This window comes from Carassius auratus, chromosome 9 (assembly GCF_003368295.1).
Source record: "Carassius auratus strain Wakin chromosome 9, ASM336829v1, whole genome shotgun sequence".
In the NCBI taxonomy this organism is placed as follows: domain Eukaryota; kingdom Metazoa; phylum Chordata; class Actinopteri; order Cypriniformes; family Cyprinidae; genus Carassius; species Carassius auratus.
The window spans coordinates 2,066,838-2,079,588 of NC_039251.1; the positions used below are offsets into that span (position 1 = coordinate 2,066,838).

The following is a 12,751-nucleotide window of genomic DNA, read 5'->3' on the forward strand; positions in this document are numbered from 1 at the left end:
TCAGTAAGTTAACTGCTAATTACGTTGAAACTACATTACACCACAACTATAATTGCCTTCACAAGCGTGTAATTAACATTTGTGTCTGTTTCTTTCTGGGAGGACAGACGGAGGGATGACAGCTGGGCCTGAAGCGAGAGAGCGCTAACTACCCATTTGGTTTAGTGACCCGAGCAAATGGTGTGCAGAGAGAGCAAATTCTTTCGTGAGATCTGTGATGTGACACGCAACAGCTGCACTACGCTCTGTTAAAGTATCCTCTCAGTAAGCCTCACCTTATTTATAAACACTTGTAGTATAAACACAGCTCTCATAACGATTTAATTAGGTGCACAAACATATACAACTACATTCTCAGCACACTCAACAGAGCTTCGCTTTGACCCTCGCTGAGAAGCTTTCTGAAACGATAGACTTGGTTGTAAAGTCAACATCTGTTTCAGATTTTTAGGAGGACAAAGAGATCAACCACAGGATATTGCATATATGCAGGGGTTTAGGGGTTGGGGGGATGGGTAAGGTCATCCTTTGGTCTTTCAGACGTTTCCTTGCTGGTCAGCGGGGTATATCTGATTCTGCATGCCAACTCATCAGGTCTGTCAGTGTTCAGAGGAGGATCTTGTAGTTCTCTGAAACATTCTTGGTTGTTATGGAAGACATTAGTGAGAGATTCTGATTGTGTTATTGAGTTTGTGCAGCATTATTATATTCTAGAAATAACAAGATCTTTCATGTGGGTTGATGATTATGCAGAGTAAACATCAAAGAAAAATGAAGATGATTTTCTTCAAACAGTGGAGAGCAAGAACGGAAGCACATCTAGTTTAGAAATTTTACTGTACCATACTTCAATGGTAAGGCTTCATTGGTTGTATTAGAATGGCATAAAATATTGTTTGCAAAAAGCATTTTAACTTTAAATGACCAAGATTGACTGTAGGTAAAAATTTACTGAACAGTATTCCCAATTGTTTTTTTTTATGTTGCATGCATTGTGATAACATTTTACAATAAAAAAAAATTGTTACTAAAATCATCATTATTAAGCAGTTTTTACTGCAAGGTATTACAGTCTTATCAGTCATAAAAGCACAGTTATTGTTCTGATATAAAATGTGCATTGATGCATATATTACCATTTAAAAAATTGTGGTCTGTAAGAATAAAAAAATATATAATAATTTTTGGAATGTCTCATATGCTCACCAAAACTGCATTCTTTTGATAAAAAATACAGTAAAAACAGCAATGCTGTGAAATATTATTATGATTTAAAATAACTGTTTTGTATTTGAATATATTTTCAAAATGTTATATATTCCTGCAATGAAGAAGCAGAGCTGAATGCTCAAGAAACATGTTACTATTACTTTTGAACAATGTAATGCATCCGTGCTAAATAAAATTATTAATTTCTTAAAAAAAAAATAATAATAATAATAATAATTTAAATTATATGATAATGGAAAGGTGTTGTAGCGTCCTAAAGTCATTACTCAAAAGTGATGTAATTATGGCTGAGTGGAAGTAAGTGATCCCATTATAATATAGAGAAAGCAATAATTGATAACCATTTTAGAGTCACTTGCCTGACCCTGTTGACCTCATGACATTTATATGCACTTCATGTTTGTAATGCTATCCATGTTCCTGGATAACAAGAGACTTTCCACATGCAAACGGCCACTGAACACACAATTATTATTAAGTATAAGGAAACAGTCTTGTCTTGTCTAATCACTTAGAAATGAGTTCTTTTGAATATAATTCACAATAGCATTTATGACCGCTCAGCATGGTTTAGTGCAAAAGATAAGGTGCCAAAGAAGACTAGAGAGATCTTCAAATAAGAGAAAGTTTGCATTCCATTGTGTTGTGTGAGGCAAGCCGTAACACAGTTGAAAAGGAATGAAGCTCCACACCAGACATGCTCATGTCATTAGCATACAGCATGTGTTTATTTGTTAATTTAGCTGTTTATTTATGTATCTATCCTGTGGTTTGAGCTTATGATGCTATCCGAGAAGCATGTGCTTCTAGATTTGCACTCATTACTTATTGATAGAAAATGTTCAGCTGTATAAGATGGTACATGGTGTTTCTTCAGCATCCATTCGATTGTTCAGAAGGGCCACAGGGGTTTCTCTCTCATTATCTTTGGGTTTTGTCGACCTGTCCTTTTTTTCACCCTCCCAGTCCTGTGGGGTGGATGGTCTTTTTTTCACACCTGTTGCTTCCTTTCAGACTGATTACAGGCACTGAAAGAAGCAGTCAAAGCTGCCTGTCATGCATTCAGGGGAAAAAATGAAGAAAAGTTCATGGAGCTTCCTGGAAGAAAAACACTTTTGACACTTTGGTACCGAGTCCACATAATTGCTGGTGTTAAGTAGTCGGCGTAATTGCATTCCTCAGAATGGAGGGAAAGTTGTGAAGATGAAGTGGATTTTGTCCAGTTTTATTGCTTGGCTTCACCTGCTTTTGTCAAACTATTGCCTAGAAGGAAATCAAATTTACAACAAGTATAAAGTGAATCAAATTTCCTCCTTCGGTGAATTGTTCAGCTCTAATCATTATGTGTGACGGAGAATTTGTTAAGGGGGTCTACACGGTCAGCCTGTGAGCAGGAGTGTTCAAAGGGGGGATTTTGGGAACGGTCACGACTGAACTTTCTGGCCCAGCAGTAGGTAGGGGGGCGGCTATGGAGGATTAGCCCACAAGCCTGCGTGGTCTCACACCCCTCTGTCATGCGGACCTGAGATTCTGATCCTTTTCACACGCTGCATTTGTCAGAGCAGCCACGCAGAAGAACAGAGTAGCTTTCTTGTCGTTTTTCACCCTCACCACCACCTGTCCACTCGGTTACGCACACCTGTACTGTCAGATCGTCTCGTCAAAGGGTCAGAGTTTGGCTTTGGATTGGAAAAGAGTAGTATGAGGGACTTTATATATCGGCTATCAATTGGTAGAATTTTGGCTATTTTGGGATGGGTAGCCTTAGCTTTAGAACCACCAACAGGCCTGCCATTGAATAGTGCACAATTTTCAAAATTTAGTGAAAAGTTGAATCGATTTCATTCATTGATCCATTCATGCATTTTAAAAGAAATGCCATATATATACCATTCAAATGTTTTGGGTATTTGTATTATTATTATTTTTATTTTTTAAAGAAATTAATACTTTTATTCAGCAAGGATTTGTTAAAATGCTCAAAAGTGAGATTAAAGAAATTTTTTGTGTTACATAAAATTACTATTTTATTTTATGTATTTTCTTTTTATTTTGTGGTTCTTTTGAACTTTCTATTCATCACAGAATTCTGAAAAGAATTATGATTTACAATAAAATTAAGACATTATTTTTAACATTGATAATAGTAAGAAATGTTACAATAGAAGTACATTTAAAAAAAGAAAACAGTTTGTAATTTGTGTAATTTGTAAAAATACTTCAGTTTTACTGTATTTTTTTAAATAAAAAAATACTTCTTCCAAAAACATTTGTAAAAAAAATGTACTGCCCCCTAATTTTTTAATGGCAGTGATGGTTTGTTTGTTCATTTATATAATCATCTATATATTATGTTGGCTTTGCTCTCTAGATATCGGTGGCGAGAAATCTTCTGATGCATGTTATTGAAATAATAAATTATCATCTTTGACAGGTATTTATGAGTCATTGTTACTGTGTGTCGATTCCAAGGCAGATTTGGCTGCAGTAATACCTTTTACTGGCAAATGAAGGTGACCAGTGCCAGTAATAGCATGTTTGTGTTTGACTAAGTTCATCAAAAGTGATTCAGTTCATTTAACATTCTCTTTTAACAATCGTGCTAATGATATGGAACAAGAAAAACCTCAAGTCCTAGAAGGTGGTTTCCATAAGAGACTTATAGAAATGTCCCAGTTGTTATAATTGGCCTGTGTACATTTGATGACAACACTGACTTCACAAGCAACATTAGGAGGCATCTCCAAAGGAAAGTGTGAAGAGGTGTCAGTGAGACAGGATGGCAAATGTACCCTCTTGGCTAACAAGCACTGAGACAGATGCTGGCCAACTCCAACAGCCCACCTCTAATCGGCTTACCTTGGCAAAGGGATGTTTGACTGGCACAAGAAAAGGCTAATGAATGTGGCCACATGTACTCTTACAGGATGCTGAACATAAGAAATTATATTTTGGATTTGCATGTAACAACTTTCAAAAGGTCAAAAGTAAAGCATCATTTAGTTTGCACGCATAGTTTGCCTTTTGCAGCACTCTGATATTTCCCCTATTTGTGGTATGAAAATTTCAGGTGGTTTTTTTTTATTTGTTAATATTATATAAGATTGTATTTGAATAAGATCAACAGTATGTGTACTTCCGAGTTTCCGATCAATGCAAAACAGAATGCTGCACAATAATCTTTTATTTTGATTATATTCTTAATGTAAGTCTAAATCATAAATGAAACCAATTTTGATGAATCACCCAGCTCTTCAATCTATTCAGCATTTAGTTGTTTAACTAGGTGTTACATAATATGAGTGTTGATGTGAAAATGATGTGTTGCCCTATTGGTTTAAATTGATTCGGAGTACATCATGCTTTGCATATAGTGTATGAAACATACTTGTTTATTTGCTGAAGAACAAACACCATGGGCAGCCACAATCAGAGACTGAATGGCCTCAGTTTGGACCTCTTTTCAATCCTAAACCGCTCACTGTTTGCTCTAAACCAGGGATAATCTTGTAGGTTACACAAAGTTAAACAAGCGGCGTGCTGCCAAGTCATCTGCCTTCAGCACAGGCACTTGAGCGCTCTGAGAGCTGCCATAGAGGAGGTTCTCCGCACGCTCTCTGCTTTGTCTCTTCTGGTAACATGGCATTTCTACAGCGGCTCCTCTAAGCTCTCAAAATAAACAGACAAGTCATCAGACAGAGCAGAGGGAAGTGAAGGATTTTTCTTTAGAATTGTAGTTTATATGATGGAAACATTTCAGTCAGACCCACTGATTGCCATCTGGAAGATTTGATGCATTTTAAGGACTTTTGGAGTGCATTTGTGACGCCTCTTTTTGTCTGCTACCTATTTGTTTGTTGCACGTTTCATCTGTTCAGATCAAATAACGCTATAAATCAGTTGTTGTTTTTGTCTTTCAAGCTCATCATGGAGACCACGAGTCCCACCAGCACAGAAAAGAAGGAATGCAAGGGTTCAGGCCTGGATGGCAGAAGTTTCTCAGACCTTCCCAAGAAGCCCTCACCGACCACAGCATCACGAGGTATGGTAATCTCAAATAGAAAACCGGCCACTACATTAGTGAAAAGAAAATGAGGCAATGCACCTCTATATTACTTTCTCTCCTATTCCGGTTAATTGTGTAAAGACCATTTATACAGTAGTTTGACTTACGAATTGTTTGTGGCGCTTTTTTTGTGTGTTTGGTTTAAGTTGCGTGACCAGGCTTAGCTTGTTAGCTAAACTCATTTAGCCCCTGGTGGTATATATCGAAAATACAGCATTGGGCTGCAAACTCCATTGACAGGAGAACACTGTTTAGAACAGTTACATTAGCACTATTCAAGCTATTACAATATTATTCCTATTTTTAATTAGCTTGTATTTTGATATTTTCAGTATTCATTTTAGTTTTGTGCATTTATCATTATATATGTCTTCTATTTAGATTGCCTTTATTTTGTTAACATTTTGGTACTTTAACCTAAACTTGACAGTTTTTCATTTGATATTTAGTTTTGGTTAACAGTAACTAACTTTTTTATTATTATTCAATTTGATATGCCTAGTAGTTTAACTTGTTGTTGATATTAAAAATATTTAAAGTGATAATTAAAAGTAATTTTGACATTTTGCACAAATACGTTTTTCAATTTTCAATAATAATAACAAAAAAGTTTATTTTCAGTTATAATTAAAGGATTAGTTCACCCCAAACCATTAAAATTCGGTCATTAATTACTCACGCTCAAGTCATTCCAAACCCACTCATCTTCGGAACACATATGAAGATATTTCTGATGAAATCCGAGAGCTTTCTGACCCTCCATAGACAGCAGTGCAAGTGACATGTTCAAGGCCCAGAAAGGTATTAAGGACATTGTTAAAACAGTCCAGTGATATCAGGGGTTCAACCTTCCTTTTGTGAAGCTACAAGAATACTCGTTGTGCACAAAGAAAACAAAAATAACAACTTAATTTAACAATTTCTTCTCTTTCATGTCAGTTTCTGACGCATGTTTACAAGACTACCATGATTAATTGTCGTGGTGATGCTGACGCAGGAGCCAGCATTCTGAAATGTTATCACATTCATATAATCAATGTTGATCCCCTGATGTCACATGGATTATTTAACTATGTCCTTACTACCTTTCTGGGCCTTGAACGTGTCAGTTGCTTTACTGTCTATGGAGGGTCAAAAAGCTCTCGGATTTCATCAAAAATATCTTTATTTGTGTTCTGAAGATGAATAAAGGGCTTACGTGTTTGGACGACATGAGGATGAGTAATTAATAACATAATTTTCATTTTTGGGTGAACTTTCCCTTTAACACCCTAGGTTGTGCAAAAGATGTGTTCATAATTGTCTGAGATGCATATGTAAATATATTGCATATCAGTCCGGTTTGCTTATGTATCACACTAGTTGACTCAAAGATGCAAAGGAAAGAGTGAAGAGAATGGACAAGAGGCTGTACATGTTTAAAAGATGTCAGTGAATGTGTGATGAAAACCCTTCTCTAACTAGGTTGAAAGACCTTGTTCTTACCTCCAGAGTATAAATGTTATAAATTTATTAAAGCTTCAGGGAGAGCAGTGGACTGCGCTGTCCATCTGACAAACATGAAGATGGTGAAAGACCTTTGAAATGCTAATGACCTGCTCATATTATGGCATCTTACTGTTTAATGAGGGGTTTGGTGGCCTGCCATGAGAAAGCAATGATTATAAATTGTTTAAGACAAAAGGAGAAATAGGGCATCGGTCGGTGTGCCCGGTCTTTGGAAGGATGTTATATTTTGTCTCAGTGTATGATGTCGTGGGTTTAATGAATATTAAAAGAGTTGGTTTGCATATTTAGAAACCTGAAAAGTATGATAGCAGGAAATACTCAAGGAATGGTAATTTATTTTGTGTGTTGTTGTTTGTTAGTTTTTGGCTAGTTTGAAGACTTTTGAATGCAAACCTCAATGATAGTGAAGGACCTTGTTCTCACCACTGGAGACCAGAAGATATGTATTACTAATCATGGCTGTCTGAGCTTGTTATCATCATGGTTTTTGGCCACCAGGGTCTGTGCTGAGATGGTAATGTAGTTTTTCATTGTATGACATACTTTAATAGTGTTGGGTGACACCAATAGAGTTTGTTGGCCTGCCAGTAAAATGAGAAAATCATTTTTTGATATAATGCTCATCTTTTTTTTTTATAATACATTCTGGTTATTATTGACACTGCAGTTCTGTGTTGCAGCATACCCATATAACATGAAAAAGTCAACAAATATGTGTATTAATTATGCATATGTTATTTTATGTGTTTATGTATTGTCCGATAGCGATCAGTAGACTGTTAATTATTATGTCTATATTTTTTTTTTTTTTTTTTGCAGTCAATGTGATTTTTCATTAAGGATAAAATTAAGTATGAAAGGAATGATTCATCCAATAAATTTTAATTCTGTTTTCCTTTATTCACCCTGATGTCATTCCTGACCTTTGACTTTCTTTCTTCCTTGAAACAAAAGGAAAGTAAAATGAAAGAATGCCATGGTTTTATTCTAAACATGAATATTTTAAGCTTTTAGGCTTCAAATATTATCATTTAAATGGTCCATATGAATGAAAATTGAGTTCGTTGTTAACTTATTAAAATCTAGCTCTCCTTAACTTGTTTGTGAGAAAAGAATCGATGCCCAATTCTTGAACAAATGATTCTTATTAGTCTGATCTTTTCAATGAATCATAAACTGGTCCGAATGATTCAAATCATACATAACCTTTTCTTGGGTTTCTCCAGCAGGGTTTCTGACTCATGTACATCCTGTGTATCTGTGAGCATTTAACAAGACATTTTTTTAACACATACATTTCATTTTGAATGCAGAAGGCATTAAATATAGTGCACAATATTGTATGAACAACTTAAATGGTGCTTTTGAGTCATTTATGAATCCTGAAAACGACCAGTACATTCCTTAAAAAGTCTGCTTTTGTGTTCAATAAAAGAATGTTAGTCATATGGGTTTGGAACAACATAAGGAAAGACATGACTGATACTAACCCTTAAACTCTGAAAAGCAATTCATTAATTCAACAAATGCAATATATGAAAAAATGCTTAGTTCTTCTGCAAAAACATTTGGCCAGTTACCCACATGCACTCCGTCCTGTCTCTGGAGATTTGCCTCTCTGCATGGTTTATTTCAAACCCTGCCTGTAATTGCCAATGAATCTGAAGACTTGGATTCTCTGAGTCAAGTGTGTTTGACTAGAGTTAGAAGATCTGAATCCTGCAGGGCGAGAGATCTCCAGGAGCACGGCTCAACTTATTTAAAGCATTTCTGAGCTATTCAATACCTTTTGTTTCATCTCACTTTTATGTCTATTTACAGCTTTTTGTTCAGACTTTTATGGTGCAGAATTAGTTTTATTGAGGTCAGTTTAGTGGTTACAGGGGATCTACAAGATTTATTAGCTGCACGGTCCAACTTTTGTTCAGTACCTCGAAACATTGTGTGCTCGGTGTAGGTACATGATACAGAGCAGGCAAAAGGAAAGGTGTCAGGGTTTCAAAGGAAAATCTGCAAAGAATTTCCTCCAGCCACAGCACATTCTTTCCCACCAGTTCAAGACCAATTTAAACCAGTGTTCTCAGATTTAATTTGTCCTGACATGATCCAACGCAAGTCGGTTCGCTTGGCTGCATGTATTGGATCACAATACAACAAAAACATTAATATCATTAAAAATTTAAATAATCATTTTCTATTCTAATATATTTGAACATGTAATTTATTCCTGTGGCAAAGCTGAATTGTCAGCAGCCGTTACTCCAGTGTTAAGTGCAATGTTTAAAATAACGGCGTTTAAAAGAACGGCGTTAGGTAACGACGTTGTTTTTCAGTAACGGGGTAACGTTAATCTAACTAATTATTTTCAGGTCATTATAACGCCGTTTACATTACTGGATGTTAAATGTGGTGCGTTACTATGCATTGATTTAATAAACTATGTAATCTGAACGCACCCCTGACTCACACAGCGAGTGAGGAGGTGGGTTAATAACGAGATAAGCAATTATGATTGATTAAGGCAGTCATGTCTTTCATGGTAGCCAATCAGAGCCAGTGGCGTCATACACACACACGCACGCACGCGAGATTTGCAGCAGCAGCAGAGATAGCGAGTCAGGAGCAATCCGATGAAAAATTGGTATTTTCAAGGTGGAGATATTAGCACTAATTCAAATTCATTGTGGTTAAAGGCAAGAACGTGCATGTAATGTGTACATGTAATATGTGCCACACGCATCTACAAAGCTAGTGGACAAAAACATGTTTCTTACAAAGATAATACTTGGAAGTGCAGGATAAAACTCTTGCTGTCTATTGACGTGCAATAAATATTGAAAGTTATGTACGAACACCTGTCTGTTCTACTTTTTCTAACTGACTTGTGAAAACTGCTCAAAAAATTTTTTTTTTTTTTTACATTTTAAATTATTTGACATATAGCAACTTTTTTTTTTTTTTTTTTTTTTTTTACATTTACGCAAATAGTTACTTTTCCTGGTAACGAGTTACTTTTATTATAGAGTAATTCAGTTACTAACTCAGTTACTTTTTGGAACAAGTAGTGAGTAACTATAACTAATTACTTTAAAGTAACGTTCCCAACAGTGGTTAAGTGTCACATGATTCTTCAGAAATGATTCAAATATGCTGATGTGGTGCTCAAGTAAAAAAAAAAAAAAAAAATCTTATTTATGATGAAAACTGTTTTGCTGGTTAATATTTTTGTGTAAACAAACCGTGATACATTTTTCAAGATGTTATCCCACCTCCTGCGCTGTGACATTGCTGGTTCCTGCTTCAGTATAAGCAGGCGGAGTTGATTTTTCCAGCTCAGAATCACCTTTTTTACATTAGTGAAATCGCTTCTAGATTGGTCTCCAGCACCATTTCAGAGAGGTATTTCTTTATCCCTCCTGATTAGGTCTCCGTAGAGACGGTGAAGAAGGGGAAGGGAGGCTGGGTGGGAGGAGCAGAGCAGTACAGCGGGCAGCCCAGGGGAGAGAGGCAATGCACCGGGGGTCAAGACACTGGCAGAGAAAAATGTGGCTTGAAAAGCTGCTCCATCCACAGCCCACTCTAAAGGGACAGCTACTAATCTTCCTGAGAAAGGGATTTATTCTTTTTCCCCCTCTGCCTTGCCTTTCTGTGTCTCTAAATGAGGCCCTTCCGCTGCAGTGAGTTTTCTGTTCCAGTGAAAGGGGATCTCTGACAGGATAGCAGGAGCAGGCCACATTTATATTGGTTGTAGGTTTTTTGTCTCGCATGAACCGATTTGTAATGTCTTAGAAGTATGGTAAGTTTTTGTGACTGTTCTTTTTTCTGTGGAACACACAATGTGATGTTTTTTTTTCTGTAACACTCTCCAAAATGATGAAAAAAAGGTACAAATATTATAAAAAGTATCTTATATGACTTATATTCAATTGTTTCTAGCTTTACAACAACATGTTGTGGTGAAATTCAAGTCATTACTCTGTGCCTCTCACTTATGCTACTTTGTTCATTCCTGAAGTGAACTTTGGCCTGTATGGTGATTAGATTCCCTTTTTTGGACAGCCGCCTTGAACTTGAGAACAAAGTTTTCTGGAGTTGCGGTGCTTTTTGTCCAGTGTGCAGCTGGCTTTACTCATGTCATAACGCTGCCATGAACTAAACTAGCACAAACCCTTCAAATTTAGTGCATGAAGCAAATAGTCACTCTTTGTATTGGTTTTGAAACTATCTCAGTCAATACTGACACCACCATTGCCCGACACCCGAGAAGTCATGCAGGCAGCTTACAGGAAGGCCTATTGACTGAGTCTAATTTTTTCTTCCTGTCAGATGTATGACCGCCCACTATCTGGAACAGACTGCAGTCTTTGCAGAAGATTGGTATCATTTTGAAGTGGGAAACACTTCCATTTCGGCTTCCCAAAAGGTGACCAAAACGGTGTAAAGGCACCTAGCCTCGATCCTACCTTGGCAAGAAAAACGAAGAGATCACTTTATTGCTATCGGTGCATAGTTTGCTTCATATTTCTTTCCATTTTGTTCGTTTCCAGTCGCGCTCTTGTACTCGCTGTTCATTCAGTCCATGTAGGAACAGGCTCTTTCACCAGCGGTTAAGGGGATTTGTGCAAAGTTTCCTTCATGTGGCTTTTATAAACAGTTAAGTAAATGGCTTTCCAAGATCCCCTTGCTCTCCTCATCTTAAATTTCACATGGGGGACTGACCAGCCCCAAAAGGGGATTTAAAGATTAGATATGGTAAGTGAAAGCAGGGGGATGTCTTGATTTTGTTTTTTCGAAGAGTCCACAGGCATTTGATTGTGGCATAAAGTCTACTTGAAAAACATGAGATTTCGATCAAGAAGTTGAAGAAGTAGCTCCGTTCCCTTCCACACTCATTAAAGAAAGTAAAAGTCAGAGAAGTTGTGCCCTACATACAGAACCAGACTGGAAAGAGGAAGTCCAGTGCACTTTTTCCCTTTTTTGAGTTGAATTCGGTCACATGGGTTTTAGTCTTTTTACTTTTCGACAGTTTGATGTTAAAAATGTCTGGTGTATTTCGAACATTAGTGTGCTTGAAAATAAAGAATAATATATGTATACTGTTAACATCTGAGTTCTGAGGAATATTTAAAGTGCTCTGAAAGTACTGCTTCTTTTAAAATGCGCTCTTATGCCTCGCAAACTTTGCACGAGAGAAGATTGACTACTACAAGGGCAAAGGCAAACTCTTCTTGACCCATTTCTCAGATGTTGTATCTGCCAGACATAACGCGTTGACAAAGATACAGCCGCCACACAAAGATACAATGCATAACTGACTAAGGAATGAAAGAATGTGCCTCTGATATTACTTTAATGCTGGAAGGCTCTACTCTTGCTTCAAAGCCCCTTGTTAAAAGTCAAAAAGAGGGAGCTTTAGGCAACGTCTGCGACTCTGTGCACATAAATCTCTCTATACTGGAGACATCTACACACACGGGGTCCAAAGACAACATGTTACATTCCAGGCCGTTTACAAGCAGTGGGAGACGAGTAAGGAGCAATATATGGATGCTTCGGGGGATTAGCCCACTCCCCTGCTCTGTTTTTTTTTTTTTTTTTTTTTTAATAGCGTGCCATTCCCAGCATGCACCGTTTAGTCCTAACTTCAAACTCTGAGATAATTCCATCCTTTTTATGTTTCCTTGTGTGGATTCAAAGGCTGTGTTGACTCGCTCTCACACAGGTGTTTTGTTGGTCCCTTTACTGTAAATGAAAGATCTATCTATCTATCTATCTATCTATCTATCTATCTATCTATCTATCTATCTATCTATCTATCTATCTATCTATCTATCTATCGAATGAAATGTAGTGTCCAGTGAACGAACACATCTGGACTGTCGTTAATGAGAACAGGGTGTGAACTTCTACCCACACACAACCCTGAGCCAGACCCGCAGCCCAGTG

General features: G+C 36.9%; 1 protein-coding gene across 2 annotated transcripts in view; it reads left to right on the forward strand.

Moving 5' to 3' along the window:
- Positions 1–12,751, forward strand: part of LOC113108178 (zinc finger protein GLI2-like) — a 72,380-nt gene that overhangs the window by 7,242 nt on the left and 52,387 nt on the right. The window contains exons 2-3 of one of the 2 annotated variants that reach the window (XM_026271037.1): positions 108–264; positions 5,152–5,272. In XM_026271037.1, the coding sequence (XP_026126822.1) occupies positions 5,158–5,272 (115 nt within the window). In that variant the 5' untranslated portion in view covers positions 108–264; positions 5,152–5,157. The remainder of the gene's footprint in view (positions 1–107; positions 265–5,151; positions 5,273–12,751) is intronic. The other variant, XM_026271036.1, reaches the window with a different exon arrangement.